This window comes from Bubalus kerabau, chromosome 5, assembly GCF_029407905.1.
Source record: "Bubalus kerabau isolate K-KA32 ecotype Philippines breed swamp buffalo chromosome 5, PCC_UOA_SB_1v2, whole genome shotgun sequence".
In the NCBI taxonomy this organism is placed as follows: Eukaryota; Metazoa; Chordata; class Mammalia; order Artiodactyla; family Bovidae; genus Bubalus; species Bubalus kerabau.
The window spans coordinates 100,449,405-100,474,616 of record NC_073628.1 but is presented as its reverse complement, the minus strand read 5'-3'; the positions used below and the strand labels follow the sequence as shown (position 1 = coordinate 100,474,616).

The 25,212-nt window shown below is 53.2% G+C and overlaps 1 protein-coding gene across 1 annotated transcript in view; it reads left to right on the top strand.

The window, feature by feature from the left end:
• The window catches only part of LOC129654283 (calmodulin-binding transcription activator 1), a 663,943-nt gene that overhangs the window by 546,093 nt on the left and 92,638 nt on the right, over positions 1-25,212 (top strand). The window contains exon 5 of the mRNA XM_055583785.1: positions 9,349-9,502. Within this exon, the coding sequence (XP_055439760.1) occupies positions 9,349-9,502 (154 nt within the window). The remainder of the gene's footprint in view (positions 1-9,348; positions 9,503-25,212) is intronic.

The window sequence follows — 25,212 nt, the reverse complement described above, 5'->3', positions numbered from 1 at the left end:
CCCTGATTTATTGAACACTTAGCGTTGATGAAGCTGCAAACAAGAGTCAAACAGATGTTGCAGCTGCATTTTTCTTTATCAAAACCAACAGCTTTTTGCATTTTTAACCACTTCTTGCACCACCATCCCTCTAACTCCACAGAAAGGGGAGCTGTCTCCCGCTTCACAGTCAGAGGCTAGGAGTCGGGGCTGCGGCTGCAGGACCCCTAGCATCCAGGCACCTGGGGCCCACCGCTGGCTGAGGCCGGGAGGATATGAGCTCCTGAAGGTTCTCGCTCCAGGCCACTTGGGTCTCTGGTGAAATCGCGCTGCTTTCTGCCAATTCCAGGGCCTGCACTACAAACCCTGGAGCAGCCCTGACCTATAGGAGGCACAGGGCTCCATTTCCCCCTGCAAACTGGAAGGCGTCCCCACCTGCATCTCAAACCAGTAACAGGTCACGAACGCCCATTCTAATCAGCTGTGGGTCAGGCCCCTCCTGAGCCCCTTACCTGCCTCGCCTCCCTGCCAACAAGGTTAAGACCACATGTACACTCATCTCCTCCAGCCTAAGGAGCAGGCATGAGGGCTCAGCTGGATCAAGTGTTTGCCATTGACACATGCTTCTGCACCCCAGCCCACAGCAATCAGAGCCAGAAGTCCCAGGAGTCCCATGGGCATCACCTCAAGGTTGGAAGTCAGAGCTCTCCAGGGACGAGCTTGGCATCCCCAACCCCCAGTCTTTGTGTCACCCCCACCCACTGGCTGCCACCTCCCTGGCTTCTCACATCTCTGTTGAGCACCTTGGTCTATTTCCTTTTCTCTCTCCTTCTCCCACCCTGCCTCCGCCTCCCCTTCCAGCTTCACCCAGGCCTGAGGTCCAGCCCTCCAGGCCTGCGTTCCCCCTGGCTGCCACCTTCCTGGCTTCTCACATCTCTGTTGAGCACCTTGGTCTATTTCCTTTCCTCTCTCCTTCTCCCACCCTGCCTCCGCCTCCCTTTCCAGCTTCGCCCAGGCCTGAGGTCCAGCCCTCCAGGCCCGCGTTCTGCATGATGCGGGGGACTGAGTTCAGTTCTCCCTCGGGGCTGTGCTAAAAGGACCTGTGGGAACAAACAGAGAAACACCTGGCAGCCGTTCCCCACCTGATGCTCTCCTGGGCTGCTGCACCCACCTCGCCCCAGCCACCAGGGTCTAGGGATTTGTCCTGTTTGTAGCAAGAGCTGTTGCAAATTAACTCAGATCATTGATGCCGCCGTTGGCACCCCAGCCGCCCCCTCCACTGCTGCCCCAGCCACTAACACCCCGCTAGGGCATTAACCCTCGTGGAAGAGCAGAATGGGGGGTGCTTTCTTTTTCACAGCAGTCTCCCCTCCTGAAATCCCCATCACCTGTAATTAAGATTAAATCTACTTCCCCCTACCAGTCCAATGCCCTTCTCCTGCCTGCCTCTCCCCTACCTGCTCAGCCTGAGAGCAGGGAATCCACCTCAGTCCCATGTCTGCCCATGGGTACCCCAGCAGCCTGGGGTACCCAGGTCAGGAAAGACAACTGTAGTCATAGATGCCAGGAAAGGGGCATTCTGGAGAGGGGAGGGCTGTGGGGACAGTGCACCCAGCTGGTCAGGTTTCCTTAGAAACCTGGTGGTCACCTGTAAGCAGCTCAAATGCCTGGTGAGCCTCAGGCCAGGCCAGGGATGGGCCCCAGGGGAAAGGGACCCAGAAACTACAGTGGGCCCTGCCTTTCAGCAACTGCTAATGGTGGTTTCCCTTGACTTTGAACTCTATCAGTGGTTCCCAAACTGTGTTCCAAGAAACACTTGGGTCCCAAGAGGTGGTCAGGTTCATGGTCAAATAAGCTTGGAAATCCTGCCTGCACAAGGCCCACCCAGAGATCCTCCCGGGCAGGGTATCCCCAAGATTCTGACAAGTCCTGCAGCTAAGGAGCTGATTTCACTTTAGCCCCGCATGCTCTCTGCAGAACATTCTCACAACCCCTCCTGGGCCAGCTTCCGTTTGTCCCCCTAGCTCAGGTGAAAGACTCCAACTAGGAAAGATGCTTTAGGGGACAAGCCCTAACTCGGCCCCAGGAAACCCTCTTCCACCAGCTCTAGCTCACAGTTCTCTGGCCAGCAGGCCCAGCCCACAGCCTGGAACTAGGTCCGTAGCAAGTCCAAACCTCTCATTTCCAGTAAAACTTGAGGAGGAGCTTGGTTGAGGACCAGCTGAAGGGAGACCAGGAGAAGGGAGCTGCCCCACACCACCCCCTCTCCCAGCAGGGCCTGGGCTCTGGGGGCGGCTGAGTGGCCCCTACCCTTGGCACTCAGCAGGTGGACAGCACCACCCCCCCGACCCCGGGGCTCTGGGAGCCCTCTCTGAACAGGACGGAGCCCGGCCACCGGAGTTCTCGCTTCCAGATGGGAAAACAGGCCAAACCCAGCTGTGACTGCTCAGAAATGTGAACCAGGGTGGGTGCCACAGTAAGGAAAATAAAGGCTGCAAAGGCAGTAGGGCCCTAGGTGGCAGCAGGGAGGCACCACGCATGGCTGGGGGTGTCTCTGAATACAGTGTCCAAGAGGAGGTGGCACTGAGACTCTGGTGGCGAGGAGCACATCAGTCAGAAAGAACAGCTCAGGAGAGAAAGAAGGCAGCAGAGCAGGACGAACCCAGGGGAGCACGAATGACTGGAGAGGAAAACAGATGGCGGGTCCCCAGGACCAAGTCAGGAGGGTGGGGTTCATTCTTGGGCCAGGGAGCCCGTGCCGGAATCCTAGGGTCCACTGGCTAGTGTCAGAAGAGGGATGGGGAGGAGAGGAGGGAGGAAGCAGGGAGATGCAGGTGGACGGTCCGTGTGGCAGGGGGTGGGGCTCCAACCAGGTGGTCTCCAGAGTGTGGGGCCGAGTCGGGGGTGGGCAGGCTTACTTGAGGATGGAGAATTGATGGAACTTGGTGACGGGTGGATTGGAGGGAGAGACAGAGAGGAGAAAGACTTTAACTGGGGCCACTGCGGGGAGGTGGTGCCATTCGTCATCAGGTGAAGCCGGGGTGGCCCAGGTGTGGGGAGTGCAGCCATAAGGCTGGGTCACATAAGTCAGGGGCATTCCGAGGCCCCTTGATGGGCAATGGGACAGGTGAGCTTGGAGCAGAGCAGGGAGGAAGGCTGGAGGGGGAAATAAAGCCTTCCTTGGAATATGGCGGGCAGAAGGCCGTGAAGCTGGAGGAGGGTAGTGAGGGGGCAGGGGGACAAAGACCCTGCTGTGAGGCCTGAGGAGGAAGGGACAAGACAGCCATAAGAGGAAAATCTGGATGGACAGACTATCAGTGGGGAAGGTGTGCATTGTAAGTGGGTAAACTGCCTGTTAGAAGCTTGCTCTGGTCATTCTCTCCAGAAAAACACCAGGGCTTGGTTGGTTTGGGGTTTGGTGGCAACTAGTAGTTAGAAGACCAGGACCCTCCAGGATGGGACTTTGAACCTCACAAAGGCCCCATCACAGCCCCTGCAACAGAAGAGTGGGGGCTCTGTCCACTCATAGGTGAAGAGCTCAAAAGGGAGGAAGGGGGTCTCCTAGTCCATGGCTCCACCCAGAAAACTCTGGAACTTCTCTGAGAATTTTTTTCCTGGGGCATAGTTGATGTACAATGTTGTGTTGGTTTCGGGTATACAGCAAAGTGACTCAGTTATACATACACATATATCCACTCGTTTTTAGCTTCTTTCCCCATATAGGCCATTACAGAGTTATTGAATAGAGTTCCCTGTGCTATAACGTAGGTTCTTATTGTGTATGTGTATGTTAGCCGCTCAGTCACGTCCAGCTTTTTGTGAGACCATGGACTATAGCTCGCCAGGCTTATTAGTTATCTGCATTTGTTGTTGTTCAGTCACTAAGTCATATCTGACTCTGCGACCCTATGGACTGCAGCACACCATGGTTCCCTGCCCTTCACCATCTCCAGGAGCCTGCTCAAACTCATGTCCATTGAGTCAGGGATGCCATCCAACCATCTCATCCTCTGTCGTCCCCTCCTCCTCCTGCCCTCAATCTTTCCCAGCATCAGGGTCTTTCCCAATGAGTTGGCTCTCCACATCAGGTGGCCAAAGTGTTGGAGCCATTTGCATAGTAGTGTGTATATGTCAGTCCCAATCTCCCAATCTGTCTCTCACCCTTCTGACTCCCTGGTAACCGTAAGTTTGTTTCTACATCTGTACCTCTATTTTTGTTTTGGGTAAGTTTCTTCATACCCTTACTTTTTTAGATTCCACATATAAGCTATATCATATGATATTTGTCTTTCTCTGTCTGACTTATTTCATTCAGTATGACAACTTCTAGGTCCATTCGTGTTGCTGCAAATGGCATTGTTTCATTCTTTTTTATGGCTGAGTAATATGCCACTGTATATATGTACCACATCTTCTTTATCCATTCCTCTGTGGATGGACACTAATCTAACTTCCATGTCTTGATTATTGCAGATAGTGCTGCTATGAACATTGAGGCACATGTATCTTCAAGTTATAGTTTTCTCTGGGTATATGCCCAGGAGTGGGATTGCAGGATCATATAGTGGTTCTATTTTTAGCTTTTTTAAGGAACATCCATACTGTGAAATTTCTCTGAGACTTTCTCTTAACCTCAGCTTCCCCTCCACAGCCACCCCATCGGGCTCCTCCAGGCCTTTAACAGCAGACAAGCCTCCTGGACACTCAGGGAGGTCATTTCAAAGGCCACTCTCACCTTGCAGGGTCGGCCTGTAACATCTTCATGGAAATTCCGTATCCCAGAGCAGAGCCTCTAGCTGAGAACTCAGACCTGCAAGGTCTGACCTGGGTGGTAAATCCTGGGGGACCCTTAGAGGATGTATGCTTGAGGTGGGGACAGGGAGATGAAGGCAGGCTGGCTTCACAACGGTCTAGGACCGAGAGTCTGGGTGGGTCTGGTGGAGTGCATCCTTGGTCGTGTCCCCTGGAGCCAGCCTGCCCCACCGGGCTGGCAGCTCCCTACTCGTTCAGGATTTGACACTGTTATGAGCTCCCCCATGAAACTGAAGCATTGGAGCTCTATGCCTAATATATTTTTCTGCCAGAAACACCCAATAAAATGTACAACTAATGAATAAAATCGCAATGTTGCCAAGAAGTGATGTGTGCCCCCAATTTCCAAAAATACCTCAATCACTCTGTGTCTTAAAACCGGCCTCAAGCCAGGAAGTCATTACTTAAAATTCAACTGAGGAGTTTCAGCTGTGGGAACTCCAGGCCCAGGGATGGAATTTGTGTTAAAGATATAAACCATGATGCAGCCCGCTTCTGCCTTTCCTAATCCCAAACCCAGCCTCCTTGCAGCCGTCAGGGACTGAGGCTATCAAGGCCGCTGAGAAGTATAAGGCCTAGAATGGAGGCACCTGGGAAGATGTACGTGTTGGGTGCATTGAAAGGGGCTGTGGTGGATCTTGAGTCCCTACGTCACTGGCAGCAGGCAGAGCACCCACAGACCACTGGATGTGTGAACTCCTGAAATGCAGTGCTGATGTACTTTGGGCATTCTTCGGGGCTGGGAGTAGAGAAGCCACGTGTGTGCATGCTCACTTGTTCAATCGTGTCCGACTCTTCCTGATCCCTGGACTGTAGCCCACCAGGGTCCTCTGTCCATGGGATTCTCCAGGCAAGAATACTGGAGTGGGTTGCCAGTGCCTTCTCCAGGGGACATTCCTGATCCAGGAATGGAACCTGGGTCTCCTGCATTGGCAGATAGATTCTTTACCCCTGAGCCACCTGGGAAGCCCCAGCCTTCATCAGATTCTCAGAGGCCTTAGACCCAGAAAAGGTTAAGAACCAGCCTTGCCTTTAGCTTTCTATGAATACCCCATGCTCAGAGAAGCTGCCCTGCCCTTCGAAGACACTGAAAACTAAAGCCAGGTGTCAGTTGAACACAAGTCTGGGAAGAGTAAGAACAGAATATCCAAAGTTCAGTTCAGTTCAGTTCAGTCGCTCAGTCATGTCTGACTCTTTGCAACCCCATGAATTGCAGCATGCCAGGCCTCCCTGTCCATCACCAACTCCCGGAGTTCACTCAGACTCACATCCGTCGAGTCAATGAGGCCATCCAGCCATCTCATCCTCTGTCGTCCCCTTCTCCTCCTGCCTCCAATCCCTCCCAGCATCAGAGTCTTTTCCAATGAATCAATTCTTCGCATGAGGTGGCCAAAGGACTGGAGTTTCAGCTTTAGCATCATTCCTTCCAAAGAAATCCCAGGGCTGATCTCCTTCAGAATGGACTGGTTGCATCCAAAGTCAGCCTCATGCAATTCTACAAACATGAAATGAGCAGCAGACATTGCCCAACACAGTGATAGCTCCCAGGCTTTGTCCCTGTTGTTGAGCAGATAAAGAGGTGCACAGACTATTAAGACACAAACACAATCTCCACCCTGCTGTGGTGGAAGTACAGAGGGTGAGGTGTCCAGAAGGGCTTCCTGGAGGAGGCGGCAAACCTTGTGCCTGTCTTCATAGGGTAGGTAGAAGCTGGTTATGCAGAAATGGAGTTGGACCTGGAAGGAAGGGACGGGGCTTCCTGAATTAGGAGAGTCCAAGTGCCACAGGGCAGGAACTCAAGTTCTGGGAGTTTTGATGCAAGGTGAGGGCTGCCCTTTGCTCCCCAGGTCCCCACCTGCCCGCACACCCACTACCATGCCCTCCCACAGCTTTTCCAAGCACCCAGGCTGTGCTCAGTGGGGCAGTGGGGCAGGAAGTTGTGGGCCTTTCATCTCTCAGACATCTGGCATCCTGGCTTCCTCCCTGCAGGGCCGGGCTCCTGCTCCTGGGGCTGGGATCAGAGGAAGCCCTGGCGTCCCTGTGTCCCTTTGATCTTTACTCTGTCTCGCTCAGCAGCTAGCGCTGCTGTCTGGCCAGGCACAGGCTCAGGCAGGAGCTCCCCGCCTGGGGAGGCCAGTGTGCTGGTTGGTAGGAAGGATGCAGGGCTGGAATGCGGGTGTATGGTCCCTCATCTCCTGGACTACCTCATCCAGGCCATGAGCATGGCAGATCTAGCCAGCCCACCTGCCTCGTGGGCATATTGCAAGGATGAAGTAAAACAGGAAACGGGAAAGCAGTTAGACTGGGCAAAGAGAGGCCACCAGATCTCAGCAGGACTTGAAAGCAGAGTCAGAACCCTGACTTCCAGCCCCGTCTTCTGTCCATTGCCAGGCACACAGTTTTGGGCACACAGCTTCGCTGGGCTTCAGGGTCCTCACTGTAGTCAGGGGTGCACTGCCCTGCCCAGCCTGCCTTCCGGGCTTGCACAGCCACCAAATTAGATAATGGATGGAAAGTGCTTTGAGAAGAAGAAAGTGCGGTGCCGATGTCAGGGATTATCATTATTATTAAGAAGCATGATTACTGCAATCTAGAAATGCCGCCATTAAAGAGAAGCTCCTGTTCATGTTGATTTAATTTCCTGGTTAACTGAGCGTTGGCCAGAAAAAAAACCCTGCGTTTCAACCCTTATTGAAAATCTTTTAAAATGATGCCAGTGTACCTTCCTGCACTGGTCATGGTGTCATCTTCAGTCTTTATTTATTAACGCATCGATTGAGTCACACGGTCCTGTATTACTCTTGCTCTGATCAGATCCAAAAAGGTGATGGCAGACTCAAGCTACTCCATGATGGGGGTCCTTATACCCACCCACCCAGGACTCCTCTTGTTGGGTATTAGAAGGGAAAAGTCAAAGAGATGCATCTGAGAACCAGCAGAGAATGGGGTCTTCCAAGTGGCTTTTCCACAGTTTCCTGCTGTACTTGATATATTATCATATGTTTCTTGATGCTTCAAAAAATACTTTCTGGGACTTCCCTGATGGTCCAGTGGTAGACTCTGCACTTCCACTGCAGGGGACTTAGGTTCTATCACCGGTTGGGGAACTAAGATCCTGCGTGCCACACAGCATGGCCGAAAAAAGAGAGGAAAGCAAAGAAATACTTTCTGATTGGGGTATAAGGCCTTTCTGGTTTATTCAGTGACATGGCTGCTTTTTCTTAACAACATTATCAGGCCCAACGTGGCCCAATGAACAGCTTGGCTTTCTGGGAATGGGGTGGGGGTGGGAGGGGCGGTCACTGAAAGCCACAGAGGGGCCTGTGGTCTTTGCAATGTAGCTGCTTCCCCACAAAAGCCCCTTTGGCAAGTGGCTACCAGAACTGGTGATGGGCAGAGCAATGGAGGGCACTTTGAGTTGGATCTGATGGGAAGAGGCTGACCCATCTCAATGAAACCATTTTAGGACAAAATGTGTCTTCAGCATCTTCACGGAGAGAGTTCTTTCCACTTAAAAGATCTGGAGATTTCCGAGGAGGAGTTTTCAAAGACTCTTTTTTTTTTTTTTTTTGAGTTTTCAAAGACTCTGTGACAGCTGTCTCCTGGGTGATGCTTGTGCAGGGAGACCACAGCCTGAGGGGCAGAAGGGTATCCAACTCTTAGAAGTGGGTGCCTTGGACTTCTGTGGTTAAGATACCATGCTTCCACTGCAGGGGGCACGGATTCGATCCCTAGTGGGGCAAGTTCCATGTGCCACACAGTATGGCCGAAAAAAATTGATCCTAGCATGTTAAGTTCCAGGAACTCCATTTCTCCCGTAGGAGGAGGGTGGTGGTGATGTCCATGCGAGGGGAGTCCAGAGACTTGCAAAGGGGAAATGCATGTAGAGCACAGAACAGGGGCCAGTGCTGCTGGGCAGCTGTAGGCACGGGTCCTGGATGTGGGGCTGGAGATACATTTACCTCATATGTGGTCCTTAATTACATCTTCCCAGGTGACACAATGGTAAAAAAAAATCCACCTGCCAATGCAGGAGATGGGGATTCCATCCCTGGGTTGGAGAAGATTCCCTGGAGGAGGAAATGGCAACCCACTCCAGTATTCTTGCCTGAAAAATTCCATGGACAGAGGAGCCTGGCGGGCTACAGTCCATGGGGTCCTGAAGAGTCAGACACAACTGAGCCACTGAGCATGCACGTGTGGTCTTTAGTTATGCATGAAGCTGCTCACATGTGGATCAGTGGGTCTCAACTCGGAGCAATTTTGGTGCCCCAGTGGGGCAATGGGCAAAATCTGGAGATTTGAGGAAAGGAGGCAGTGCTTAATGGCCTCTGGCAGGTGATCGCCAGGGGCGCTACTGGTGAGCATCCTGCATTTCACAGCATGGCCCCCACAACAGGGAATGAGCTGGTTTAATGGTGAGTGGTGCCCAGGTTGAGAAAGCCTGGCATGGGGATGCGCAGCCTGTCCAGGCCTGCTGGGATGACTGTGGGCGGGGTGACCTTGGGCGGGCTCCCAGCCACCCTTATGCTGCCAAGTGTCTGTGCTCTCCCCCAGAACCCCGACATCGTCCTGGTGCACTACCTGAACGTGCCGGCCATCGAGGACTGCGGCAAGCCCTGTGGCCCCATCCTCTGCTCCATCAACACCGACAAGAAGGAGTGGGCGAAATGGACAAAGGAGGAGCTCATTGGGCAGCTGAAGCCCATGTGTGAGTAGGCGTGGCCAGCCGGCCAGGGTGCACTGGGGCCCGGCCAGCATCACCCAGACGGGGCCAGAGGTCCTCTGTGGAGTGGAGACCCAGGTGTGGGAGCCCCATTCTGCTCGGATGACGGTGAACTCAGCATTTACAAGGACCCTGCCCAGCCCACAGTCCCTGAGGGGGGACTCCCTAAGCCACAGCCAGAACCAGGATGTCAGCCTGCGTTACAGATGAGAAAGGGGGTTCCTGAGCCCAAAACCCATAGCGAGGAGCAGAGCTGGGAGTGCCCCGACCGCTGTCTTGCAGGCCGCAGACAGGATCACGGTGGCAGTCTGGGGAGGGAGAGGCCCGTGGGCTGAGGACGGGCTGGCTGCCTTCTGGCTTTGGCCCATCTGTTCCTGGGCACGGGGCCTGCCCTGCTCCCAGACGCGGTACACACAGACGGTGGGAACTGAGCTGGATTTCGTTTTGTCAGCGGAGTGATGCTTTCGGGAGCATCTGTCAGGTGCAGATCACTGAATGCAAAACACCAAGCGTGCCCAGATAGCCGGATGCGGCCAGTGTCTCGTTTCCATGGGCAGCCGCCGGGGCTCTGGGTGGCCTCTCCTGCTGCCTGCATGGCGGGGCTCAGGGAGAACACACCCGAGGAAAGCCGTGCAGCGCACGGGGCCCTGGGCTCTGGAACACTGATCTCTCAAGGCTCAGGGCAAAGACCAGTCATGATATGGGACCTAACTGAGCCGGTCAAGAGGGCCCTAAGAACCTGTGCCCCCTTGGAAGTGGAGCTGCGGGGAAGAACCATGTAGAGAGAGCCAGTGAAATGTCCTTTCCTGGAGACAGTATCGGGTCACTGAGTGTCTGAGCCAGGGCCAGGTGGCACCTGCAGTGACCAGCTCGTCCAAAGAGGCCCTCAGTATTCAGATGAGGATGGCCCCTGCCCCCAGCAGCCACAGGTTGAGGATGGAGTCAGGAAGGACAGCGTTCTGTGCAGGGAAAGTGTGAAAGTGTTAGTCGCTCAGTCATGTCCAACCCTTTGTGACTCCATGGACTGTAGCCCACCAGACTCCTCTGTCCATGGAATTCTCCAGGCAAGAATACTGCAGCGGGTTGCCATCCCTTCTCCAGGGGATCTTCCCAACCCAGGGGTCAAACCCTGGTCTTTTGCATTGCAGGTGGATTCTTTACCATCTGAGCCACCAGAGAAGCCTCTGTGTAGGGAAGTAGACACCAGTAGGCCAATGGGCCAGCCCCCTCAGGGGCTCGACCCCAAGACTGAGGTCCCCCCATGCTCTCCTCCTGGACCACGTGCCCGAGGTGAGGGTCTGGCCAGCCTGCCCTTGCTGCTGTCACCAGGAACTAAAGCCAGGAGGCCTGGGGTCTTCCAGGCTCGGGTTATGTCCAGTGGAACCATCCTGAGCTGAAGCCATCTGGCGCCCTCGGGACGGAGCACAAGCTCCTAGGTGTGCCCGAAGCTCCTCCACTCTCAGGCACGCTGGTGCCCCCGCCCTCCCGGGCTGCCGGCCGGGTGGTCCCTCCGTGGGAACTGCAGTCTCTCGACCCCCCTCTGCCTGGCTCTCCTCCACCCTCACCTGCTCACCCACCTCATCCTTCCACCTCAGCCCAAACAGTGCCTCTTCCATTGACCATCCCAGACCACCCAGGCTGGACCTTACAGCCCCAGCACCCCGGGCCTCCTGACACCTCTCAGGGAGACACCAGACTGAAGCCAGCCTCCCACAGTTAACTGGAAGGGGCCACGCGAGCTCTGCAAAGCTCTGCAGAGCACCTGGAAACTTGGGAGACGTCCCAGCTCATTGCCATGAGTACTTCCTGTCTGCTGTTCCTCGGGCCCCCCACCATACTGGCACACGCAGGGCTCTCTCTAAATATCTGTGGGTGCTGAATGAGTGCGACTGGACCCAGCCTGATCCACTGCCCTCAGGGACCTGAGTCCCTGACAAAGACCCCAGTGGCCAGGCCCTGGGAGCCAGAGCTGCCCGGTGGCACCCTCCATGGCCAGGCCTGGCTGCGTGGAGAGTGAGGTAATGGTGCCAGGGGTTCCGCTCACCCCTGCCCACCCACCCCTTCCATTCAGTGGTGTCTAAATGTGTAGGGCTTGTCCTTGGCCTTGCGTTTCCTCCCCAGGCCTGCCCACACTTCCTCTTGGCAGAGGCTTGTCTGGGCAGCAGCAAGGACTCCGCTAGCCTTGGGCACTGGCGCCACCCAGTCAGGCTAGTTGAGTGAGAGCTGGGCATTCAGGAGTGGGGTGCTCTGTCTAGCTCCGTGACTGCTCCACTGTGTGACCTCAGGCCCATCACCTACCCTCACTGCACCCCAGTTCCCTTTCTGTAAAGTGAGAGAAAGAGTCCAGCGTTCTCTCTACCAAGTCCAGCATCACCCAGCCAGCTCCGTGGGGCTGGGCTTGGCTCCTGGGTTTCTGCAGACCCAGGTCCAAGGTGCTGAGACCACTATTTCGTCCCATGTCCTGGGAGGTTCCAGAGACCGAGTTAGCCAGAGATTAGCCAAGGGGATGTTCCCGAGGAAAGAGACACCTTTTAAGGTGATCACCATTGTCAGAGGCTCCGGCCTGGGCCCTCCCAGCATATCTCACACACACACACAGGGGGCCCTTTCCTGTAAGTCACTCCATCACCCCAGTTCCTTCCCCCATCCTCTTGTTTGAGATGCTTCCTTCTCTCTTCATTGTCTCTACCTCCTCACATCCCCTGTTCTCAGAAGGGGCCCTTCCCCAGAAAAGTCACCCTCACCCACAGGAGCCCGATAGGAGTGCATGTCCCCACAGCAGGGGAAGGGGTTAAGCCATGAACTCCAGGCGCTGGAAACAGACCTCGGTCCAACCCTGATGCCTAACAGGAGGGAACTGTGAGCGCCTTTCCAAAAGCTTGCAGTGCATCATGGGAATTATGGAAAAGTACAGCAAACTCCTCATAAGTCTAATCACACTTGGCTCTGTGGTGTCCGGGGGCGGGAGCAGCACGGTGCAGTCACTCAGGAGGTGTGTGTGTGTATGCGTGCGTGCGTGTGGGGGTCTGGTTACACGTGCACAGCCTGGAAACACGGCCCAGGAAATATGGCTCCAATAAAAGCTTTAGATGCCGATCCGGCTTGGAACACACACACAGGACACCAGCTCCCCGTGTTTGGGGAAAGCAGAGGTGTGTGCTGCGAGCCAGGAAGGCATCAGATTTGGTTCCAGAATCAGGCGTGCCACCCGACGCCGGAGCCAAACACATTAGCTTCATCACATTTTCACATAAATCACATTCCTTCAAAGACTTCACGGTTTGATTTCCTGATGCTTCCAAATTTCCCTGCCCTACAGCAGAGTTGTCAGTGGTTCAATCAAAATGTTGTGCTTAGCGGGGGTGAAGTGAAACCGCTCCTCAGCCTCTGCCTCACCTGTTGAAGGTGGGTGGGAGGATCTCACAGACCCCAGCTTCTGTGCCAGACTGACTCCAAGAACCCCACCTTAAAAAAAAAGTGGTGACCTTTTGTTGCATGGGGACTTTCCTTCAGTCTGCAAACTGAAAGATGCCTCCTCCAGATTTAAAAAAATGAGAGAGAGAGAGGAAAAAAATATTCAGATATCTGATAGGAATTCCCAGCATGTTTCCAAGGATGCCTTCTGTCTTTTGCAATCCCTTCAGCAGTATTTAGAATATGGGTCCTGCTTCTGTGACAAAGATAAAAGGAACAGTGGCTTAAATCTTATTTCTTTTTCACAGAGCAATTCAGGATTGATAGGGCAGCCTCACAGGGACAGGAATCAGATCAGCCATCCTGGCTCTTTCCGGCTGGTTGTTCTGCCATTCCTAGGGTATTGCCATCTTTTATGTGGCTCCATGATAGCTGCTCCAGCTCCTGCCATCATAACTGCATTCCAACTGGTGGGAAAAGAAGAAGGAGAGCAACTTTCTTAACTTTAAAGACAGGAACCAGAAGTGGCATACAACGCTTCCACTCATATGTCATTGGCTAGAATTCAGTGGTAGTCACCCCCTCGTTGGCAAGGGAATCTGGGAAGTGAAGTCTTTTCTAAGTACTGACATCCTAACTTTCTCTGGAAATAAGTTCTCAGTTCTGTACTGAGTCCTTCAGTACAGCCAGGGTGCCTCTTGTAAGGCCTCAGCTGAGAAAGGCTTGGCTCAGCTTAACTCAAGGCCTGAGGATGGATACCCTGGGTTCCATCTGTCTGGGGGTTGGAGTTTTTAGAACTCAAGTGAACATGATCTAAAAGTCAGCAGGTCTCATCTTGCAAACCCCAGGGTCTGTTGCAGTGCAGCTGATCTGAGAGAGCACGCTCTTTGGCCCCCACACTGCCATAATGTGAGCGGGGCTGGGCAGGTGGGGTCGGCTCCTTCTCCATCAACCTTAAGTGGGAGCAATGACGGGCCAGATGAGCCCTGCACCTCAGTCCAGCCAGCCTGGCAAGAAACTTGCTCAGTGATCCTTGGCTGCCCAGAACCACAGTTGCCCAGACCCTCCACCCTCAGGAAGCCAGATGGAGCCAGTTCCCTTGGAGTGTACCCTCACCTCTGAGTGCCATGGCATTCTTCCCTCACCCATTCCTTGGCAGCCTGGGAGGGGATAGGCATGCCAGCCGCTTCCCAGCTAGCAGGTGGCAAGGTTGTTCCATCCAGAGTGAGGGATAAAGGCAGGAGCTCTAAGCTGTGTTCTCAGCCCTTCCCCCAGTTGTCCCCACTCAGGGCTCCTCTTGGCGCACCCTAGCCAGCCAGGGAGCCCTGCATTGACCAGCAACATGGGGCCTTCCCAGAGGCCTGTCTGGCCCCAGAGGCCATCTGGAAGCCCCACCAGCCACCTCTGGGCTTGGCTCTGCTCCCACTGCCTTCCTGGAGCCCCTCTGTTATTATTGCTCAGGGGTTCCCAGGTCTCAGTAGCACTGGGTGGGCAAAACAGGGGCACCCATGCAAATGTCCACACACTCCCGAGTGCACACATGCACACACGGCTGCCCTCACCACCCACAAGCACACACTCAGGGACATGTTCGGGAGGCAGCAGGGCAGTGCTTGATTTTCTAGTCCTTCCAGCCACACGAGCCTTCCATCACCACCACCAACACCACCCTGCCTCTGGGGCCGGAAACCAAGACCACAGCCCTCAGGTGGAGACACTGGCACCATCCGGGCCAGAGCAAGCACGTGACTGTCCCACCCCACCCCTGAGAGTGGGTAAAGCGGCAGTGGGAGTGAGGGGGGGCGGATGTGCAGGACAGACCTGGGGGTGGGGGTGGATCCTGCCCTGCTCCCCCCAACAGCGAGGGGCCTTGCACAGGCCACCCCAGCTCTGAGCAGCGCTGACCTCCTCAGGGCAGGAGGGGTCATGGCCTCTACCCTGAAGCCCCATGCCATCAAACTTCAATGTGGACACAAAGAATGTAGGTGTCAGGGCTGCATCCAGAGCAGGAACCCTGTCCCTTTTCCTAAAGACTCAGGAAAAGGGTGAGTGCTCAGCATTCAACCCCTGCTAAGCCTTGTGCAAGGCCAGCTGACGGTCCGTCAGGGACTCCTGCATCACCAACACCCGCCCAGAACAGGCTTCTAGAACCTCTGCCCTGAGCCCAGCCCTGTGCTTGGGAAAGCTGCCCTGGGGGGAATGCTGAGGCCCCGCCCTCAGGAAGGCAAATCCAAGAGGTTGGACCAGCTGAGGAGGCCGAAGGAGATGGACTGAGAGCAGAGTCAATGGTTCTGCCTTCAAGTACCCAGACGTTCAGAGAACCTGGGCAGAGACAGTCAGAAGGCTTCCTGTCACCCAGCCTGGATGAACACACAGGACGGGCAGGAGGCAGGGAGGCACAAAGGAGGAAACAGGCAGACGCACACACGGGTGTGATACTGAGGTGACGTCACGCTTGAGGCTTTAAGGGCACATTAAGTATGAAGTGATGGAAAGCGCATGGAGTCTGAGGTGGCAGTGGTCATGTGAGCAGTGGTCACATGGTCAGTGGTCATGTGAGGCAGGAGGCCATGTTAAGGATGGGGATAGAGGCCTGTTGAGTATGAGGTACTAAAGGTCATGCTCAAAGAGGAGAAGGCAGAATTCACGTGGAGTATAAGGGAGTGAAGAACATGTTGAGGAAGTCATGTTGAGTGTGAGAGAGAAAGTTATGTCAAGAATGAAGTGATAAAGTCTGTGTTGACAGTAGGATTGCAGGTCATGGTGAGTGTGGAGGGGGTGGAGGCCATGTTGGCAGTGAAGGTGGAGGCCATGTTGAGTGTGGAGAAGGTGGAGGCCATGTTGAGTGTGGAGAGGGGTGGAGGCCATGTTGATAGTGAGGGTGGAGGCCATGTTGGCAGTGAGGGTGGAGGCCATGTTGAGTGTGGAGAGGGTGGAGCCCATGTTGAGTGTGGAGAGGGTGGAGCCCATGTTGGCAGTGAAGGTGGAGGCCATGTTGGCAGTGAGGGTGGAGGCCATGTTGAGTGTGGAGAGGGTGGAGCCCATGTTGAGTGTGGAGAGGGTGGAGGCCATGTTGGCAGTGAGGGTGGAGGCCATGTTGGCAGTGAGGGTGGAGGCCATGTTGAGTGTGGAGAGGGTGGAGCCCATGTTGAGTGTGGAGAGGAGTGGAGGCCATGTTGTGTGTAGAGAGAGGTGGAGGCCATGTTGGCATTGAGGGTGGAGGCCATGTCAAGGATGAGGTGATGAAGACCATGTTGATAGTGGGTGGAGCCCATGTTGAGTGTGGGGATCAAATAAGCCCTCCTGGCTGTCCACAATCAATCCTCAGTTACCCCCATCACCTTTAGTCCCTGGGCACCTTCAGCCTGTTGGGGTCTCCAGGAGCCAGGGTCTCAGCCCCTCGCATGCATTCCTGGCCTCTGTGCAGCGATGAGGGCAGGACAGCAGGCCAGGAGGACCCAGCAAAGGTAGGCGGCTGGAGACAGGACCCCCGTGCTGAGATGTGGCTGCTGCAGCAGAGACTGAAAAGAACAGAAGCTGGTCCTCAGGGCCCTCTTCCAGGAGCTCCTTGCCCTGCAGGTTAAACCAACAGTGAGCTTCCTGGGTCTTCAGAGCCCCCACCCTTTCCTCTCCCTCCCCGGGGGGACCTCACTGCTGTAACACCAACCCTCGGGTTGTATAGTCAAGGCGTCTGTTGTTTTCTCATCATTTTCCAGACAAAGACCAAAGACCCAGTAAGAGGGGCGGTGTTTATTTGTTTTGCTTTTTTGCTTAGATTGTAATCCTGGTGATTATAGAACATCAGGAAGTAAAATCAACAAAGGCTTTCCTTTCTGGGCCCCCACCGGCAAACCGGTTCTTGGTCGACTAGCGCCACCTGGTGGCCTGCATCAGCAGAGCAGCTCAGATGCAAGCTATCTGGAGGAGCCCTGCTCCCCAGCCTCGGGCAGGCAGGGGCCACGATGCATCCGTGCCCGTGGACCTGGTGTCGGGGACCTGCTCTGTGGGTAGGGGTGGGGCTGGAACAATGAGGCTCAGGGAAACTATACTTCCCTCCTTCTCAACCCCCAACCCCACCACCCCATCCCTGCCAGTCATCTGTGGCCCATAGAGCTTGGACACAGACATTGTCTCAGTGCCAGGAGCAGCGGTCCCCATCAGAACCTCTGGAGCAGGTTGCTGGTAGGCAGACTCCTGTACCCTACTCCCACCCGCGCCCTCAACACATTCTGATTCCACAGGTCGGGATTGGGCCCTGGGAACATTTATTTTCTAACAAGCAAGATTCTCCTGCTTCTTGCAAGATTCCAGTCTAACCCAGTTTCTGGCAAAAGGCCAGCCAAGGAGCCCTGCCATGGAGATCAGGGTCGGCCCCTTGGTGGAGCCACAGGCCTCCTTGAGCATCAGCTGTTTCTCAGATTCAGGTGGAAGGGAGGCTTGAGGGAATGCTGCTCTCAAACTTGCACAAACAACATGGTGTATCATTTCTGGCTATTTCAGGACCCGGTGACGTCTTTCCAGACTCTAGGTTAAGACATGGTATCTACATAAGGAGTTTCCTTGGGTTGAAAATTAGATGTTAGGACCAAGAACATAATGGGGTATTGCCAAACACTTATTGACTTGAAGTCATTCTGAAACTGTTAGATGGTGTTTCAGGGGGCTCCAAAGAGCTCCAGTCCCTTATGTCTCAGCACAGAAAGAATTCAGTGAGAGGCAAAGTGATAGATAAGAAGTGACTTATTAGAATAGAATGCTTATGAGGCTTACAAGCAGGCAGGCAAGAGGGAGCTACCCTAAAAACTTACTGGTCTGCAGTTTCATAATCAAAGGAAAAGTGGGGAGGGAGAGAAGACAAAGACCACCTTCCTCCTCGTTTTTGAGTTCATATCAAGCTCCTCCTCCAGGTTGAGCAGGAGAGTTTTCTTGTCCCCACACCATCAAGCCCAGACAGCATGACACTATGGAAAAAATATTTCAGGTCTCAGTACAATGAGGGTCTTTACTGTGAAATGTCATCTTTCCACAAATTATTGTTTTTTATGTGGGCAGAGAATATGTCCTAGGGGTCATTAACTTACTGAGCTTACTGAGCAGGATGTGGGTCTCAGGCCACCGTTGTTTTATTGTTTGTGGGGGGGGGGGATGTTTCCTCCTTCTGCTGCATGAATTTTATTGCTAAGCAACCCTGCTTGGTCTTGTGGGTAAGCAAACCTGCTTTCTTGAGTGATCATTAGCTTACAGGGGTCTCTCATATTTTTTCTCTTCTTATAATCCCCTAGTAGGGTTAACTATTTAATCACCTACTTTGTCCCCTTAGTCCCTATTGATGAGAAGCCCTGGGACACTGTAAAGAGGAGCACATCGGTGTCCCCTTGGGGGGCCTGGGGCCCAGGACCTAGGCTCTGTCTTGAGTGCAGAGGCATTCATCAGTGCACGGAGCCCGCAAGACCCAGAGGTCCCCCCTCCCTGCCTGTGTCAGCTGGATTTGGAGTCACTGGGGGAGTGGTTCAGTGGTTCACAGGGGGAGTGGTTCAGTGCAGGAGGACCAGGGGAGGATTTCCCTGCCCAGCCTTGCTTGTCCCTGTGGTTAGGAGCTGCTGAGATGAAGAGCTGGCAGGGTGGGTCTCCTTACGTTCACTATTCTCCACCGGAATGCCTTCTGGCACCTCCCAGCCCGGCATGAGGGAGACCAGGCAGTGCAGAAACAGGAGAGAGACAAGGCTGATTTTTTTTTTTATTGAAGTATAATTTGATTTACAAGTGATGTGTTAGTTTTAGGTGTATAGCATGGTGACTTCAGTTCATTTCAGTTCAGTTGCTCAGTCGTGTCCGACTCTTTGCGACCCCATGCGCTGCAGCACACTAGGCTTCCCTGTCCATCACCAAAGCTTACTCAAACTCATGTCCATGGAGTCAGTGATGCCATCCAACCGTCTCAATATCTGTCATCCCTTCTCCCACCTTCAATCTTTCCCAGAATCAGGGTCTTTTCCAATAAGTCAGTTCTTTGCAACAGGTGGTCAAAGTATTGGAGCACAGTGACTCAGATGGAGATATATAGATATAGATATAACAGATCTATATATAATATATCTATATTTCAGCTTTCAGCTTTCAGCTCCCATGGTGGCTCAGCAGTAAAGAATCTGTCTGCAATGTAAGAGATCTGGGTTTGACCCCTGGGTCAGGAAGATCCCCTGAAGGAAGACATGGCAACCCACTCTAGTACTCCTACCTAGAGAATCCCATGGACAGAGGAGCCTGGCAAGCTGCAGTCCATACGGTCGCACAGAGTCGGACATGACTGAAGCGACTAAGCAGCAGCAACATTGATATCTTCCCTGGTGGCTTTGGATATAGGGGCTTCTCTGGTCGCTCAGACAGTAAAAGAATCTGCCTGTGATGCAGGAGACCAGGGTTTGACCCCTGGGTCAGGAAGATCCCCTGGAGAAAGGAATGGCTACCTACTCCAGTATTCTTGCCTGGAGAATCCCATGGACAGATGAGCCTGGTGGGCTACAGTCCATGGGGTCATCAAGAGTCGGACATGACTGAGAAACTAAACACACACACGCAAATAAATATATAGATATCATCACCAACTCAGTGGACGTGAATCTGAGCAAACTCCAGGAGACAGTGAAGGACAGAGGAGCCTCGTGTGCTGCTGTCTGTGGGGTCACAAAGACTAAGACACGGCTAAGTGACTGAACAACAACAATAGATATAGTTACATAAATGTGTGTGTGTGTGTATTTCACATTCTTTTGCATTACAGATTATTACAAAATACTGAGTAAATTGTGCTATTATACATAGCAGTATGTATATGTTAATCCCCAAACTCCTAATTTATCCCTCCCTTTGGTAACCATTGGCTTCCCAGGTGGCTCAATGGTAAAAGAATCCACCTGCCAAGGCAGGAGACACAAGTTTGATCCCTGGGTGGGGAAGATCCCCTGGAGAAGGAAATGGCAACCCGTGGTATTCTTGCCAGGGGAAATTCCATGGACAGAGTAGCCTGGTGGGCTACAGTCCATGGCGTTGCAAAAGAGTCAGATAGGACTCAGCAACTAAAGAACAACTGGTAACCATAAGTTTGTTTTCTGTGTCTGTGAATCTCTGTTTTGTAAATAAGTTCATTTGTATCTTTTCTTTTTAAGATTGCACAGATAAACTGTGCCGTATGATATTTGTCTTTCTCTGTCTGGCTTACTTCACTTAGTAGAATAGGCTGATTTAAAAATGGGCTGACTTTCTTTTTCTGCTCTGCTGGGAGGATCCAGGTGGTTTTGCAAATATGCCTTTCTCCCTCAGGCTAAATTTTATTTAGCTGATTTGGCCCCCAGACTGGAGCGCTAAGAGAAATGGTTCTTTTGATTTCCTGTCTCTCCCTGGCTACTTGCCTTTCAAGGCCACTTGGGCACCAGGCACCCCCTGCTTTTACAGAATTCCCCCATTCCAACTCTGCCACCCACTGATTCCATAAGCTTTGATGGGGACCTCTCTGTGGTGGTGTTGGGGGGTGCCTGACTGCCTCCTAGGGCTGACACAGCCCTGTTCTAGCTGGGGGGGGGGGGTGGTTTTTTTCAACTTGGAATTTGTTGCCAGCCTTTTAGTCCCCAGATTTTCAGCTTCTCTTTGAAGATCGAAGGTTCTGGCCCACATCGTTAGGAGCCAGGGGCAATTACCCCCTTTCTAGGGCACCTGCCTCCCTGCAGGCACCATGTCTGAGCACACGGAGATGTCTGAGCCCAGGGTCTCCCAAAAGAAAGATGGAAACCATGCAGAACACCACCTGGTCTCTGCCCCTACTGCTAGTGGCCTGGAGGGGCTGGTGGACGGCCAGTTCCTCCCACCACCTCTGCCCCTGGGCAGAGCCTGTGAGAAGACAGTGCAGTTGAGCCCAAAAGAGAAGATTCAGAGCTCACGTGGTTCCCAGGTGAAGGAGAAAATCTCAAGCTTCCTCTCCCCTTGCCAAATAGGGCTTCCACTCAACATCACTAGACAATCAGAGAACCTCAAGGGCTTCACGCTCCCACTATAGCACGAAGAATTCCCCGCCTCGGCAACAATGCCACTCAGCAAGTCAGGAGATTCTCCGAGCCTTGAATGGCTCCACGATGCATATCCTTGGCCCAGCTAGCGGGACCAGCGCAGAAACACTCAGCCAAGGCCACTTTTTAATGCCGCAGAGCCCCTAGGAGATTGCCTGTGAGGTCAAGTGCGGATGTAGAGGAAGCTCTATTCCCCCGTGGCCTGAACTCCTGCTGTGATGCCTGAGCAACCCAAACCAGCTCCCTACCCCCTACCCGAGGTCCCTCCCACCTGGAAGAAGCCCCCAGACCCTCTGCCTTTCCCTGGACTTGTTCACTGTCAGAATACAGCTGATGCCTCCTGGTAGAAGATGGTAAAAGGTTGGGGGGTGGATCTTGTGCCCCACGTCCTCAGAAACAGGAATTACAAGCTCACTTGGGGCACAGCCCACATGTCCCCACACACATATGCCATCCAGTCCCTGCCCTGCTCAGCCTCCATACCTCTCGAGATGAGATTTCTGAAAATGTTGTCCTCAGGACCCATAGAGAATGAGAGTTGAGGGTGAGATGGGCAAATTGAATCGTATGTGGGTGTCTGGATATGAGAAGTTAAAGCTAATGAAAATTTTATCCAGTTGAACCAAGAAATCAGAAGCTGGGCCTTTATTCCTGTCAACAAGAATACAGTGAAAATTAAACCAACGCGGCTGCCATTTCCCATTGACCTTGTTGCCATAGAGACAGCCTTCTAGTGTCAACAACTGGGAGACGTCTGAACAGGCTCATTCAGGCCCCGAGAGGCACGTGAGGGCCCCTCTCCTGCCCGCCTCTGTCACGTGGTTCTTCTGTGGGATGACCACGTTTCTGGGTTGCCTGGGAGCCTCCAGGGGACACCATTGTCCAGACAAATTATCGCAGTGCCCGTTTTGGTCTCCAAGGTGACCTGTCGGGACAGCAGTTAAACGGCCGCCTCTGGAGAGTTGAGTCCCTGGGCAGGAACTGAACAAGCCCAGATTGATGGCAGCCAGGAGAAAGGTCCCCTCCATAAGCCTCTATCAAGAGGTGGGAGGATTTTCTTTGTCACCAACATGCCACTTGTCACCTACTCACCATAGCACCAAGCAATCTCCTCCTATGTAAAGAAGGCCAAATATCCATCCCAACAGGTGCCATCTTTGCTGTTGTCTTGGTGACCCAAGCTCCAGTTATCCTTCCAGAATTTACTGCCCCACAAAGGAGGGCAGGCAGTTGCTCTCCCCAGGTCCCAGTGCCACTGTGGGGTGAGGGGACTTCCAGAGTACTTCTCTAATTCTTTTCCAAAGTGTTCCAGGCATGATATTTCAGAGCAGAAATGGTCACCTCACTCAGGGCCATCACCCCTGTCCTGCTCAGACCTCCTGTGGATGCCACCCAATCAGAACCCGGGGTGTGGGGGCCCGCTTTTGACTTCAAGTCCAGTGGGGAACAGAGACGTGTCATCAGGTGAACCCATGAGAGGCACCGATTTTACAGACAAGGAAACTGAGGCCAAGAGGAATCAAAGATCTGCCCAAGATCACATGCCTGTGAGGAAAAGAGCTGCAGCCACTGGGGCCCACGACCCCCCAGCCAGCGTGGTCCTGCCAACCTGCATCCCACAGGTTCTGGACGTTCCTGAATCCCAGCCCTTCTTTTTTGTACAGCTGGCTGGGCACTGAACTCACAAGTTTTTTCCTGGCCCTTCAGGAAATTTCCACCACTGCCCAGGGTCCCCACAGTGAGAAGAAATGTTTAAGACTTCTGCAGACAATCAAGACGGCTACCCCTGGACCCCAGCCCCTACTTGCCACCCCCTCCTGTGACTCCATGGATGCCTTCTCCACTCCACCCCACCCCCAGTGACTAGAAATCCAAGCAAGGAGACAAACGCTGCCCCCATAAATCTCACATTTTCCGGAAAGAGTCTTTCTTCAGGCTCCCTGTCTTTCATAGAAATTTCCCTGAAACTCATCAACAAAGATCAGTATAGTCAAAGCTATGGTTTTTTCCAAGTAGACCTGTACAGATGTGAGAGCTGGACCATAAAGAAGACTGAGCGCTGAAGAACTGATGCATTCGAACTGTGGTGCTGGAGAAGATTCTTGAGAGTCCCTTGGACAGCAAGGAGATCAAACCAGTTAATCCTACAGGAAATCAGCCCTGAATATTCATTGGAAGGACTGATACTGAAGCTGAAGCTCCCATACTTTGGCCACCTGATGCAAAGAGCTGACTCATTGGAAAAGACCCTGATGCTGGGAAAGAATGAGGGCAGGATGAGAAGGAGATGACAGAGGATGAGATGGTCCGACTGCATCACTGACTCAATGGACATGAGTTTGAGCAAACTCTGGGAGATGGTGAAGGATAGGGAAGTCTGGCGTGCTTCTGTCCATAGGGTCACAAAGAGTCAGACATGACTTAGCGACTGAGCAGTAACATCCCAGTGGGCTGCAATGAACAAGGCCAGGCACGCCTCCAGGAGCCCCAGCAGTCTCGGTCTTGGTGCTGAGATGTTCTCCTTGCACAGACTCCCCACCTCTCTTCCAAGAGCAGGTGCACAGCAGGCCCTGCCTCCCACTTCCTGCCCTGCCCCTGGAGCCCAAGGCAGGCTTCCTCTGTCCTCGTCTGGGTGGCACGGTCAGCTCTGGGCTGCACATTCCCACCCTGCTGCCCAGCTGGCCCGGTCCCAGGTGAGGATGATCTTGAAGGAAGAGCCAGAGGCTTTAGAACTTCTGTCCCCTCCCCACCCCCATCCCACCTGGCCCTTCTGAGAAAACCAGCCCCGTCCAGAGTCAGAGAGGGCAGTGAGGGGCAGCCCCTGGCCCAGCCCCAGGGCCGGTCTGAGTTTCCTGCAAACTCACCAGCCCCCAGGAAATCCGAACCCATCTCTCTAAGACGTGAAGCCAGTGGAGGGAACCCCTGACCTTCTGATAGGCGTTACCCTCCCTTCTCCACCCATATTGAACCGTCCAAGCCATTCCTTGGTCTGGGAGGGATGCAGGCTGGGAAGACCCATGGGAGGCAGATGGCCCAGCGGACCACTACAACCCCTCCCCGCCCCCACTTATGGGCTGTGTGACCTTAGGCAAGCAACATAACTTTCTTGAGTCTTGATTCTCACATTAATAACATGGGACAATAATGCTGCCTCAAAGGTCACTGAGAGATGAGAGATGTAATCTCTAGACCAATGAGCCTCAAATTCCCAGCATCAGTTTCCCTAGATGATAGAACACAGATCTGAGCCCCACCTCAGAATCTCTGATTCATCACTGGGCTAGCGAGGGGATGTGCATTCTGACATATTTCCAAGTGATTATACCATGGCTCGGACCACACTTTGAGAACCACTGCCCAATGCCCTGTCCACAGTAGATACTCAATCCAGGGTAGGTATTATTGTGATTTATTTCTTTTTATAATGGAATTAACACAGAAAGAACCTAACAAATTACTTGGCATGTAGTGTAAGTTCAGTAAACATTTTTTTGTTGTTATTATTGAGATGTGAGCTATGCTTCCAGTTCATTGGGAGAATTAATGAACAGATAAAACAAAAAGAGAGCAATGCGTATGAGGATATGAGCAACTGAGAAACTACACATTCATTCATTCACTCCACCCATGTTCACTGTTTTTTTTTATTTTTGGGGGGCTCCAAAATCACTGCAATGGTGACTGCAGCCATGAAATTTAAAGACGCTTGCTCCTTGGAAGAAAAGTTATGACAAACCTAGACAGCATATTAAAAAGCAGAGGTTTTACTTTGCTGACAAAGGTCCATCTAGTCAAAGCTATGGTTTTTTCCAGTAGTCACGTATGGATGTGAGAGTTGGACTATAAAGAAAGCCGAGCACCGAAGAATTGATGCTTTTGAACTGTGGTGTTGGAGAAGACTCTTGAGAGTCCCTTGGATAGTAAGGAGATCAAACTATTGCTATTGCTAAGTCACTTCAGTCATGTCCGACTCTGTGTGACCCCATAGACGGCAGCCCACCAAGGCTTCCCCATCCCTGGGATTCTCCAGGCAAGAACACTGGAGTGGGTTGCCATTTCCTTCTCCAATGCATGAAAGTGAAAAGTGAAAGTGAAGTCACTCAGTCATGTTCGACCCTCAGCGACCCCATGGACTGCAGCCTTCCAGGCCCCTCCATCCATGGGATTTTCCAGGCAAGAGTACTGGAGTGGGGTGCCATTGCCTTCTTCGAAGGAGATCAA